The following is a 14,415-nucleotide window of genomic DNA, read 5'->3' on the forward strand; positions in this document are numbered from 1 at the left end:
CTGCAGTTGAGTGAGATGGATGAGTTCCGAACTAATGCCTATGAAAATGCCAAGATTTACAAAGAACAGACCAAGAAGTGGCATGACAAGATCATTGTGAGAAGAACGTTTGAACCGGGACAACAGGTGCTGCTTTATAATTCTCGTCTCAGACTATTTCCAGGAAAGTTAAAATCAAGGTGGTCAGGGCCGTTTACAGTGGAGGTAGTACAACCATATGGAGCAATCGAACTCAAATGCAATGATGGTAGAACATTTAAAGTGAATAGTCAGCGAGTTAAACACTATTTTGGAGATGAAGTGCGGAACATGGACAATATCTCATTGGCCGAATCTACCTGAAGCAGACCTGAGTCGGGCTGCCGACGTTAAACCAAGCGCTCCGTGGGAGGCAACCCACGATTATTTTTCGCATTCTTTTTTATTTTATTTCTTCTTAATATTTTATTTGTTGATTTTAATTTTTTTTTGTTCATTTTGCGTAGTAATTTTAATTGGTTTAATTTTTGCAGGTGTGGTTTATATATATTTAAAAAAAAAGACAGATGTAGGCGTGCCACCGCGCAACGTCTCGCGCAGCAGTGCGCTGACAACCAGTGGGGAGACCATTTCTCGCGCGCCATGGCGCCATTTCTCGCGCTACCGCGCTTGCCCCATCATCCGCGAAGAACAGAACCTTGTGCGCGACCGCGCCACAACTGGCGCCACTGCGCGTTCTCAAGGATACATGACAGACAGAAGCTCGCGCGCGGCCGCGTGAGTTCTCTTGCGACCGCGCGTCCCCAATTATTGACGACAAACAGAGGTGCGCGTGCGGCCGCACCATATCACGCGCGATCGCGCGCGCCGCGCACCAACCCTGCTTTAAAAACACTATCTTACGATTTTCTCTAAAAAATTTTCTTCTCTCCTTCAAAGCACCCGTCGCCTCCCCATCACTCTTCTCTTCAAAAATTCCTCTCTTCCACAAATCCATCCTCTCCCCCTCACAAAACCTCATAAACTCCTCCCCTCTACAACTCACAACCCCCTTTACTTACCTCAACACCACAAACACTCCTCCCTCAACAAACACTTACACCCACCACCACCAACACACAGCCGCCGCCGCCGCTTGCTACCGCCACGCGTCATCTCCGGTTAATCTTCTACACTCAAAGTTACCGTTTCTTTCACGTTGTTACTGTTTGGGGATAATTTTCAGAAATCAAGCAATGGTTGGTGGATTTTTGTCTATATTGTTGATTATAAGTGTGGATAGTGTTCATAATCATGCCGCCTAGAAGAAGATCAAAGGATGTGGCTTCCACGTCTCGTTCCTATGATGCTAATAAATTTTGGAACGAGGAAGCATTTCGAATTTATGAGGGCACCATGTCTAGGTCAATTATTAGAGAAAGAGGGATAGATATGACATACCTTAACTGTGCTGTAATTGAGGAAGTTGTGCAAAGGAGATGGGTAGATATAGCCCAGTCACCACCAGACGCAATTATTTCAGTAGTCCGTGAATTTTATGCTAATCTGAGAATCAAACATGAGGACTACGGAGTTTTGGTGCGAGGGCAACTGGTCTATTTCGATTCGGCAACCATTAATGCAATCTATAATCTGCCGGGTTTTGAAAATGACAAGTATACTGATTTGATTACTGGGACTGTGGATTATGATGCGATTATCAGGACATTATGCATCGAGGGTGCAGAGTGGCGCTTGAATCAGGGCTTCCCAGTCACTCTGAAGAAATCTGACTTACGCCGTGACCCACGCAGTTGGGCATCTTGTATTCTCTCACGGATCATGCCCTCCTCACATTAGACAGAAATTACAAAGGATAAATTGGCGTTGATTTACGCCATAATGACTTGGAAAACCGTGGATCTTGGGAAACTCATTCACAGTTTTATCATGCGTGCTGGTACGGGACTCATGACCGTCAGCCTCCCTTGTGCACATACCATCACTGCCCTATGTCTTCATGCCGGTGTGCAATGGGGCGCAGATGAACAGGTCTTGAAAGCTAAGGGCCCAATCACGGTATATGAAGCACACCGCTTACGCTTTGGAAGCGAGTTGGAACGACGAGAATCTAGGGCGGCTTACAATCAGAGGGCCAAAGAACGCCAACCGCCGCCGCCGCCATCCATCCCTCGAGCCAGTTTGCGAGATAGGATATTCCGCATGGAACATGATATGCGAGTACAGCGCCAACAGCAAGACGAGCACCGACTTTCATGTCCCATATGATGAACTTCACGTCGATACTCGCCCAGCGTTTCCCCCCTACTGGACCCGAGGATGCTCTCTTTCCACCACATCCAGTCTGGCCACCACAGTACCCACCACCAGATCTTTCACCGCCGCAGCCCATGGACGATGATGCTGAAGATACTGGGAACGATGACTCGAGCCCCGATTTCTGACACTCGGGAGCGAGGTATGTGTTGTCATGTTCTTTATTTTTATACATTGAGGACAATGCATACTTTAAGTTTTTTTTATTTGGGGGGGGGGGGGTTGAATTTGCCTGTTTGTTAGAATTTCTCTGTTTATTTTTATTATTACCTTTTGCATTCTAGTTTTGTTAGGTAGATTCATGGATAAGTAAAATGTGTGGCCGGTGATGAAAAGTGAATTGCGGTCTTCAAGTATATATATGTGTTCATGATAACTTAGGAGTCACAATTTTTCTGCACTGTCGTGTTTGTTGATACTATCGTTGCTAAGAGACAAGTTGCATGCCTGTGATGCTAAATAGACGATGGAGATCTGATTCTTGGTAATTCTTGCACGACATTGATTGACACTTTTGCAATCATAGAAATGAGCTAGGCAAATTTTTCATAATATCCTTGGGCCTGTGTTCTTTGTTTACTGTCAATTGTAGCCCTTTGAGCTTCAAGTTAATTGAGATGATTAATTTTTCTTCGTGCACCTATTTCATATATCATTTTGATTGAAAATTGCATGTGACTGGTTTGTATGAGTTGACTAATGGATTGACGGTAATCTAGAACTTGTTTGAGCACTTTTCGAGGCGAAATACGGATAATATGTGACATAGGAATGATTTAGGCGATCTTTGAAACCTTTGAGCCTTCGAGCCTACCAAATGAACATGAAATATCACTAGTATCCCATTTTGAGCCTACTAAAAAATCAAGTGGTGTCTGTCAATGACATACAATTAGCCCCCACTTGTATCTATTCTACATCCCACAACAACTACCTACTGAAACTTATACACTTATTGTCCTACCTAATTTTGAGAGAAATAAGTTCATTGCTTTTGTAATGATTCAAATGATCCTTGAAAAGAAAAAGAAAAAATTAAATGTGTATAAAGGAGTTGGCAAAGGAAAGAAGAAGAAAAACAATGAAAAGAACGAATCAAAAGTTGTGAAAAAGAAAACATTTGGGAAATGAAGGATATGAATGAGAAGAAAACAATAAGTGGATGGCGAATGAAAAGAGATTGAAATTGAGTGAAATTCAGAAAGTTCAAATATTTCTCTAAAATTTTGATCTCCATACCTTTATTGTAGCCGTGAGCCGTGGCCTAACGTTACAAGCCTACAAGACCTATTAACCTTGTCACATTTATCCAACATACTAGTGGAGAAAAGTTGTTCAATTCAAGCCTATGGATACCTGAGAAATATGGTTAACGAGTATGAACTTTAATCACTTGCTTGCAAGCATCTCATTGTGTGATTTCATCTTTGGCATACTTGTATTGACTATTTTTCGACCCAAATAATCACCGATAAAGTCCTATGTGATCTGTGAATGTGTATTTATATTTTAATGAAGTGTGAGTTGAACTGATTTGAGGATTTCTTGATTCTTTAAGGCAAATGGGTATTACAACTCTATTTGAGCATTCGATTGGGTAAATGAACATTGACATATCACACACGCACGTGACTCTTGAGAAATCGTGAATTATATGAAATTAGATAAGTCGGAGGCCAATATCACTTTTCACATATCCATGACTGTAGTCGTTTGCGTAAATTTTCCTTCTTTATTAGCTTTTATTCTATTTTGCTCGGGACTAGCAAAAGGGGTTTGATAAGTGCAAGATTTGCACTTAATTTATGTTAGAATCCATTTTGAATTATGCTTGTTTCGAACAGAATTATGCGTTTTTGATTTGTTTTTGTTGTCATTTCAGGAATGGAGAAAATGGTGGACACGAAACCAAGTGGACTAAGAAACAGAGTAGTGCGCAGCCGAGAGCACACCCACTGACAGAGGTGTGCGTGCGACCGCGCCACTTCACGCGCGACAACGCGCAAAAGAGCATATGCGAGAACCAGTAGCCCGCGCGCCACCGCGCGAAATTATGCACGACCGCGCGTGCACAGAAGAACATGAAGTCCCGAGAGGCGCACGCGGCAGCACTACAACTCGCGTGACCGCGCGCGCGCAGCAGCAAGCCAAACGACCGAAGCCCGCGTGCAATCGCGCGAGATCAGGCGCCACCGCGCGCGCCGTGCGTCCAGATTATTATAAAAGGCGCGATTCTTAGGTCAGAAGAGGGGAGTCAGCCGCCGTGGAGAGAAATCACACGAAAAAACACCATCTTGGGAAGGAAAAGACACGAGAAACGGAGCGCATACACAAAACAAAGATTCACAGTGCGAAGAACAATCACAAATACGAAGAACGACGGATCTGAGGACAGAGACGACACTTCGGATTTGTTATATTTTCCTTCGTTTCTTTCTTTCATTGTGTAGAGATGTCGAGAACTAGGAATATGTTTTGTTTTCGCTTGGATTTTGTGATGACCTAAATTTCCATCGTAGAGGTTGACGTAGCTTTGTCTATACGATGATTTGACGTGGATATTTTGATAATTGAATTCCGTTTTGTTTAATTGTGTTCTCTACATTTATTTAACTGCAATTTACTGGCCATAAATTGCGTGTTGTCTGATTAATTCTACAACTCGGGAGAGGGATTAGGATTATAGATCATTAGAGACACATCATTGAATATTTATGTCGTTCGGAAGGTGTATAACTTTAGCGAGGCTTAGGTAAGAACATTGTTTGCATTTATCTATCAAACTTAGATTTTTATTAGGAATAATTGAATCGAAGTTTGATTGATAAAATTTATTCGTCACTTGGGAAAGGGGGAATAAAATACGTAAGTGTTCTTAGCCATTAAATAACCGGAACTCATGAAATTAAATCCAACCACGAAGAATTATCGTAGAAACATAGTGAAATCACTCCTCTAGATATTTTCTATCATTGATATTTCTCCATTCGGTAATTCGATTGATTATTTTTCACAATTGAACTGTTTTAAACAAACTAATCTGGTTATTGAATTTTCTAGATAAAGTCTTGACTATTTTAATTACGAGCATTGATATATATTTTATTTACACTCCTCGTGGGATCGACACTTGCACTCAAAAATACATTTTACTATAACTTGACGTCGTGTGCTAGCGAGCAATTAAGAATACACGCAACAGTATGGCGTCAATATTTCAAGTGTATATCACACATAAAATGCATGAAGAAATAGTCAAATCATAATTTTGATCAGGGATGACTCGACTCGAAAGCCATCAGCTGATTCCGAAATAACCACATGTGTCAGGAATATAACGTAACAAGATGAACAGGTCACAAGAATGATAAGGCTCAACATGAATGTCATAATATTGTAATCTAAACTAAATTCAAAAAATATGTCATATGCATGAACATATAAATCAACGAGGCATTTAAATCACATAAATTGTATGATTCACAAAAAAAAAAATAAATACAAGAGAAACATAATTTATAATTTATAGTCGTATGTTACCGAACTGTAACACACATATACCGATTTGAACAATTGTGAAACGATTAACTTTAATCTCCTTGGCCTAACATTTATAAAAATAAGCTGAATATTTCATACATCAATCCGCAATAAAAAAATAATCTATACAAAATTTTTCATGTGAAGATCGATACAAGTTAAAACAGATGACTTGACGCCGTGAAAATGTGGTTCTTCAACGAGTTTTCTTTTGCCTTTATCTGCAAAAGATACTAGCAACACAGGTGTAAATGCAGAAGACCCTGCAGTAGATTCTTGAATGATTATTCCAGATAAGGGTCATAAAGTCGGAGCAGTAGTTGAAGTGGTGGCAGTAGAAGTGGTTGCTGGTTTGGTGACAGATTCTGGCTTGGAGGTGGTGGCTTCTGGAAACATTTGTCTCAAAAGGACAATGTCTAAATCAACAATTGCTGCTGTTTTCTTGATTCAGAGAGCCGTGCGAGGCTTCTTCTTGATAGGGATGGCAGGGAGTGATGCTTTGGTGGGAACAGCAGACTCATCAGATACTGTCTTATCTGAATCAGTGGGGATAACCACTCTTGTCCTTTTGATCTTCTTCTGAGGACCTTGAACCTCAGTCTGAGCATCTCCCACCTCCCTTTTTAGAGCAATAAATTCAGCCACAGTAGGCTTTGGCCTTAAAACAAGTACATTGTCAGCATCGGCCATAGTTACATACGAAGCATCCTGTTCTGAGGTGAAGGGAAAACCAACATCCTTAAGCATTGTGCTGATTTGAACGGCAAAGCCAGTACCTCTCATTGCAATAATATCCTTCATGATTTTGAACAAAAATCGACCCCAGTCCACTTTGATTTCAGAAGTAATGGCTGTCATCACTTGAACATTTTCTTTAGTCAGCCGATCAAAAGTTCCGGCCTTAATCAGAAGTGCCTTTGCCACAATATCAGCAAGCACTTGGTATTCCATCTTCAGAAGCTTCTTGAAACAAGAGGGATAGAGTTCCTCTCTAGAAACTGAGAAAAAAGAGAGAGCAGTAGACATCTCTTCTTTAGAAATACTCGACAGTTCAGACGTACCTGAGAGAGGAAGGAAGAATGATGATCCCAAAAGTGCAGCGTCAATGGAGATAGATGCATCTCCCAGGGAATAGATGATTTTCCCTTCCTCGACAGTGGCTTTGGTATAGAAATCCAAGAGAGTAGATTAGTAGATGATAGCAGGTGATTCCAAGAACTTCCTGAGACCAGATTTTTCAACTGCTTTAAACATCCAAACAATATTCTCGTCCTTGATAGTCAGAACTGAGGCAAAGTTAACTTGATAAGCATTCAGTGTGTATGCTCCAGCCATTTCTGCAAGTAGAGTGAGTCCGAAGTAGATTCTATAAAAGAGATTAGTGCGAGAGAAAGCAACAGTTAGAAATCAAAAGTCTGAAAACTTAAAAGTAAAATGATATGGAAGAGGCGGTTAAAATTCAAAAATGTACAGCCGTCAGTGAAACATAAGGACATGTGTCAATATGCTTGCGATTGAATTCGAAAAGTTTAAACAGAGTGTCAGGTACGACAAAAATTTAAAAAATATATTAGAATAGGCGGGCTGACCAAGTGGTTATTAAAGAAAATCAGAAGAGGATTTTTCGTCTTATGATAATATCTACTAGAAGTCATAAAATACTGAAGTAAAACCAGCACTTTGATAAAAACCAGTATACACATTGTTTTATCGAAAAGACAAACATTCTTCTGCTTCTGACAAAACAAACGAATATCAGTAAAAGAGATAATAATTCCCCCTCGATAAATGCAACTAATAAATGCGAAGATACGAGATCTGAGGGAAAGGCAGGTGACTCTTGATATTCGTGCAGGATGAGTAAATGGATGTCTATCAGCTTCCCCGAGGCTTTCTATAAATACCTGCAAGTTCACAAACTAAGTCATTTACACAAATAACAAATCACAACAAATGGATGATACAAGTATTCTCTCGGAGTCTTCTCCAGAGTCTGATTCAGTAGAAGAGTTCCAAAGGCAACTTCCAGCTTCTCGTAAGATGATGTTTGAAGACATCTTTTTTCAAGATTTGAAAACTTGGAAGAAATTCCTAGACCTGTAATCTGAACAATTAGTTAGATTGTTCAAAATTAGAAGGATTAAGCTGTGGAATCATCCCGTTCACAAACCACGACCATGTCAAGTGATGGATTCCAGCAGATATAAGTTAGATTCCTGCTGAAGTACTCAGTACTTACTGAAGTACAAAATACTGCTGAAATCAACAAGTGTAATAGATAAAGACAATGTAATGCATCTGGTTTTATGAATGAAAAGTTTCATTTTGGCATTACTCTTGTTTATCTACTGCTTTTACTTAATGCAAATGACAAGAAGAGATAGGAGAAACTTAGTCTGAGTAAGTTGGAAAACGTTTCGATTGACTTGAGACTCTTCATCTCCTTCATCATTAAATGTAGCATGTCTATAAATAAGCTAAAAACAATGTTAGATAACAGCAATTTAGTATGTCTAGTTCAAGCAATTCCGATGCCTGCTGCAGTACACATGTTCAAGTTACAGCATAATCACTTCCTAATCTGGAAAATCTTATGAAGAATGTAGAGGAGTACGTTTGGATGAAGGTCATGTCTTCATGGTTTAAGGTGCAAGATCTCCAGAATATGCATCGAAATGGTTTGACTCCTACTGCCGCACAGAGAGTAACAACAATAAATTACAACAGTAGTTTGATGTCGATAATATTGCAGAGTTTGCTTCTGATCAAGTTCTGCTACATGTGATGCCGTGGAAAGAGTGGCATCAGCTAGAAAAGATTTCCAGTGCAGAATCCGTTACAAGGATTCGAAGTCATGAATTGAATAACTGGATATCCGAGTGGCAGGATTCCGTATGAAATGAGTTGTCTTGTGTAACATGGTTTCGATTTTATTCGCAATGAAATATCAGTAGTTACCACAAGTTGTCTTTTGACCTTATAAAGACACTTATGTTAGTTGAAAATCATAAGACTGATAATAATTAACAAACTGATAACAACAATATATTTAAGCTAAATAATTAACAAACTGATAACAACAATATCCACAGTATCTGAGAACAGCAGCTTCCAGCAGCAAGGTATTCTGCTTCTGTAGTAGACGTAGCTATGGAAGTCTGCTTCTTACTAAACCAGGAGATTAACATATCACCAAGAAATTGACAAAAACCACTTGTACTTTTTCTATCCAGTTTGCATCCTGCATAATCAGCATCTGAATATCCAATAAGATTGAAAGATGAATCATTGGGATACCATATGCCGACATTTTGAGTACCCTTCACATATTTCAGTATACGCTTAGCAGCAATATAATGTGACTGCTTAGGGTTAGATTGAAATCTTGCACAGATGCAAACAGCAAACATAATATCAGGTCTACTAGTATTAAGGTATAACAGTGAGCCAATAAGACCACGATACTGAGTTACCTCTACTGAAATTCTGTTTTCATCCTTGTCAAGTTTAATAGATGAGCTCATAGGAGTAGAAGCAGCAGAGCATGTTTCCATGCCAAACTTTTTTAGTAGTTCCTTAGTGTACTTAGCCTGATTTATGAAAATTTCAGTATCAATTTGCTTGATCTGCAGTCCTAGGACGAATGTTAATTCTCCCATTATGGTCATTTCAAATTGTTCCTGCATTAATTTAGAAAACTTTCCACATAATCTGGGGTTAGTTGACTCGAAGATAATGTCATCAACATAAATCTGTACTAACAAGATGTGCTTATTCTTAACTAAAGTGAACAAGGTCTTATCTACTGTGCCGATTGTAAAACCATGATTGATAAGAAATTGAGAGAGCATATCATACCAAGCTCGAGGTGCTTGTTTCAAACCATACAGGGCTTTGTGTAATTTAAATACATGATGTGGTAGGAAATGATCGATAAAACCTGGAGGTTGTTCAACATAGACCTCTTCTTGCAATAGACCATTTAGGAAGACGCTTTTCACATCTATCTGATAGACTTTTATGTTCTTGAAAGCAGCAAAGGCTAAAAATATTCTGATAGATTCAAGCCTTGCTACTGGTGCATAGGTTTCATCATAGTTCATTCCTTCTTCTTGTCTGAAACCTTGAGCTACTAGTCTTGCTTTGTTTCTGACTACAGTGCATTTTTCATTTAGCTTGCTTCTAAATACCCACTGAGTTCCAATAACAGCTTGATGAGATGGTCTAGGTACAAGAAATCAAACTTCATTTCTTTTAAATTGATTCAGCTCCTCTTGCACTGCTTCAATCCAACTAGGATCCAGAAGAGCTTCTTCAGTTTTCTTTGGCTCAACCCGAGAAATAAAAGCAGCATGCATATATTCATTAAGCATTTGCCTTCTGGTTCTTAATGGTGCTGCTGGATTACCAATAACCAAAGATGGAGGATGAGATTTTCTCCAAATAAAAGGGTTTAAAGGGAATTCTCCCTGGTTTGACCCATTTTGGTCATGCTCAGGTAGAGCAGAAGCAGGTTCTGGAATGTTCACTTCTGATTCTGCTATATCCTGTGTCTGAACAATTTGTTCTATTAGAGGAATGTCTGGTTCTGGATTTTGAGCGTCTTTAACACTAGGTACTGCTTCAACTTCACTATCCAGTTCCAGATGAATCATGTCTAACATGTTACTTAGATTTGATACGTTAGAGATTTCAGGAGCATTACTATCTTCATCAAAGATAACATGAATAAATTCTTCAACATTAAGAATTCTGTCATTGAAGATTCTGAATGCTTTGCTTACTGCTGAATATCCAAGAAAAATTCAAGCATCCGATTTTGAGTCAAATGAAGACAAATAATTTTTATCGTTATTGTGCACAAAGCATCTGCAGCCAAACACATGAAAATAAAATACATTAGGCTTACTCCCTTTCCATATCTCATAAGAAGTCTGATTATGTCTTTTGTTGATCATGGTTCTGTTCTGCGTATAGCAAGCTGTGTTGATTGCTTCTGCCCAAAAGCGCTGAGAGATGTCTGCATCTGCTGGCATTGTTCTAGCAGCTTCTTTAAGAGTTCTGTTTCTCCTCTCAGCCACTCTATTTTGTTGAGGCATTCTGACAGCTGAATATGCATGATGAATACCCTGTTCATCCAAATATAACTCAAGAACTTTGTTAGTAAACTCAGTGCCCCGATCACTTACGATTTTTATGATGGAAACTGATTTTTCATTTTGAATCTTTTTCAGAAGCTTAGTCAGTATGCCACTGGTTTGATCTTTTCCAGCAAGAAATATTACCCAAGTAACTCTAGAAAAGTCATCAACAACAACAAGTGTATACTTCATTCTCCCTAAACTCATGATAGGGATTGGACAAAACAAGTCCATATTTAATAATTCCAAACACCTTGAAGTTGATTTACTACCTTTATTCTTGAAGCTAGATCTCACCTGCTTACCAAGTTGACATGCAGAACAGGCATGATTCTTAACGAAATTAATATCAGGCAAACCATCAACTATGTTCTGCTTCTTCAGATTATTGATAGACTTGAAGTTCAGGTGATTCAATCTCTTGTGCCATAGCCAAAGTTTATCAATATGAGAGGCAACTAAACATGTAGGAATATTAACATGATCTTTATTCAATGAAACTTTGTATGTGTTGCCTTCTCTTTTTCCAGTTAATACAGTAGACTCATCAGCATTTTTAATTGTGCATATGTGCTTCTGAAAAGCTACAGAGTAACCATTATCACACAGTTGGTTAATGCTAATCAAGTTGTAACAAAGATTTTCAACCAAGAGTACGTCATTTATAGTAATGTTACCATGGATAATCTTACTCTTACCCACGGTTTTACCTTTTGAGTTGTCCCTAAAGGTTATTCTTGGTCCAGTACAACTTATTACTTCTGAAAGTAGGTCTTTTCGTCCAGTCATATGTCTGGAACATCCACTGTCTAGATACCATATGGAGCTGCTGATTTTTGTTTTCTTCTCCTGTTCTGCAAGCACAAAATTTAGTATCTGGTACCCAATCTATTTGGGTCCAATCCTTATTAGTCCTTTAGAGACCCACATTTGTACAATTCGAGGTGACCTTGCACTTCAGGTATCTAAAGAAGTGTGTGCAGCAGAAGGTCTTTTTTATTCTTAACAGAATGCATCTTAGAATGATGTTCTTCCCTTCTGTTATTGTTGTCTGGCTTGTATCTCTTCTGAACAGGTCTAGAATTATGGTACTGATAGTTTTTAACCTTCATAGGGGGTTGTCCTCCTGATTTGAATCCTCTACTGGATCCAGAACTCTGGTGGACTCTTCCCTTAGGTTCAACATATCTCAACCCATAATGCTTCTTTTTGTTCGTCTGATCTACAGTCCTTTCAACTCTAACAGTTGGTACTACTAGTTCATATACCACGCTGGAATTGACAAAGTGAATGAGTTTCCCTTTGCCTTTATCAAGTTCTGGCTTAATACTCATTTCAGAAGAGCTTTCTTTATTATTGAAAGCGAGACCACATCTGTCTCCAGATTGTTTGTGTAATTCCTGCATCTTCTCCAATGAAACAGAAGACTTATTCCATGCATTCACCAGTAATAATAGCTTCTGATTTTCAGACAGCATCGTCTGGTAATCTGCATTTACTCTTTCATTCTCAGTTTTCAATTTACTTATCTCAACTTTGAGATCATTGCAGCTATTTTTTTGCAAGCAAGTAAACTTACTGATTTGATCTTTTAAGTTGTGATTTTCAGTTTTAATTTCCTCGAATGACTGAGAAAGTCTTGAGCTTTCTTCCACCACGTCATGCAGTGCTTTAACCAAATTAGTTCGTGTAAATTCATTAGAGTCAAAGTCAACTATCTCTCCAGATGTCGAGGTTGATTCAGTGTCTGCCATGAGACATTTGATCTCTTCTGCATCGCTATCACTGGAATGACTTTCTGAGTCAGAAGACTCAGAACTGGAATCCGCCCATTTAGATTTGCTTTCTTCTGCAATCATCGCTTTACGATCTCTTTTGGATTTCTTGTCATTCCTCTTGTATTCCTTTTTCTTCTGATCATCTTTCTTTGGCTTTGGGCAATCAGCAATGAAATGCCCAACCTTTTCACAGTTGAAGCACGCCATATCACCAGATGGTGAATCTTTCTTAAAGCTTCGGTTAGGACCCTGGTAAGCTTGATGATTGTTCTTCATAAATCTAGAAAACTTCTTCACAAATAAAGACATTGCATCGTTGCTGATCTGTTCAGCAGTCCTTTCAGGTGCGCCTTCAATGGCAGTAGCAGGTGATGCACTTGGAGTAACTACAGCAGTAGTGGTAGCAATGAGAGCCTTGGTATGTAGATTTGTTGAGGGCTCTTCTCCACTTCTCACTTCAAGTTCAAACTCGAAGGCTTTTAAGTCTGCAAACAAGTCGTGTAGTTTTAACTTGTTCAGATCCTTAGATACTCTCATAGCCATAATTTTTACATCCCATTATCTAGGAAGATCTCTCATAACTTTGAGTGATATTTCTCTATTGCCATGTTCCTTCCCCAGAGTTGCTAGTTCGTTCACCAGGCTGCTGAAACATTCATCAAACTCGCTTAGAGTTTCTCCGGCTTTCATCTTGATATTTTCAAATTTTTGCATAGCCACAGACAGCTTGTTCTCCTTTGTCTGTTCATTTCCTTCACAAATTTGGATGAGTTTTTCCCAAATCTTTTTTGCAGTGGAACACATCTTGATCTTACTGAAAGTGTTTTTGTCAAGAGTTTTATAGAGAATTTCCTTTGCAACATTATCAAGATTGGCTTTCTTTTTATCTTCGCCAGTCCATTCACTTCTGTGCTTCTCAACCATCTGTGGTGCTCCCTCAGTAACAGCAATAGCAGTGTTAGGCTTTAAAATCTTTGAAGGACCATCTGTGATGACAAACCACATGTCATCGTCTTGAGCTGCAAGGTGAGCTTGCATCCGAATCTTTCAGTCATCAAAGTCTTCTTTTGAAAACATGGGAACCTTGCTGAAGTGTGTCATATCTGTTGTAAATATAGAACAAGAAAAATCTGATCTGATACCACTTGTTGAGGATCGATATAGAGTTTAGAGGGGGGTGAATAAACTATTTCCTTTGTTGGGTGATTTTGCAAAATGTGCTAGAATCCTAATAGAGATTATAGCTAATCTTGTTCAAAAATAAGTCCACCAGATCACAATAGTAAGTGCGGAAACGATCCGATAAAATACTGTGAAATGAAATAGAACAGTAGGCAGTAGAACAGTGGTTGTTTCTGGAAGTTCGAAGATAAAATCTTCTATGTTTCCCCTTCTTCTGTTTCCAGAAGATATCACTAAAAGACTTTGGATTTTACAATACAACACTTGTATACACCCACTTCAATAGAGCTTACCCTTAGCCTACTGAAACTCTTAGTTACACAACACAGTAAAATCAAATACAGCATAGTACTGTAAAAGACTCTTTTCCAGTTTACAAACTCTTCTCAAAGATATAGTAACGTGAATAGCTTGGAGAGTAAGAAACAGTCAGCACAATAAAATCTCAAAAGATTAGATATCTACTATGAAGCGTGTGC

General features: G+C 38.9%; 1 protein-coding gene across 1 annotated transcript; it reads right to left on the minus strand.

Annotated features, from left to right (window-relative positions):
* Positions 1-13,312: 13,312 nt before the first annotated feature.
* On the minus strand, positions 13,313-13,792 carry LOC140978912 (uncharacterized). Its single transcript, XM_073444149.1, has one exon. It carries the CDS (start codon positions 13,790-13,792, stop codon positions 13,313-13,315), a length of 480 nt encoding a protein of 159 aa, XP_073300250.1.
* Positions 13,793-14,415: the final 623 nt, after the last annotated feature.

The sequence above is a fragment of the Primulina huaijiensis genome, chromosome 6 (assembly GCF_012295235.1).
Source record: "Primulina huaijiensis isolate GDHJ02 chromosome 6, ASM1229523v2, whole genome shotgun sequence".
In the NCBI taxonomy this organism is placed as follows: Eukaryota; Viridiplantae; Streptophyta; class Magnoliopsida; order Lamiales; family Gesneriaceae; genus Primulina; species Primulina huaijiensis.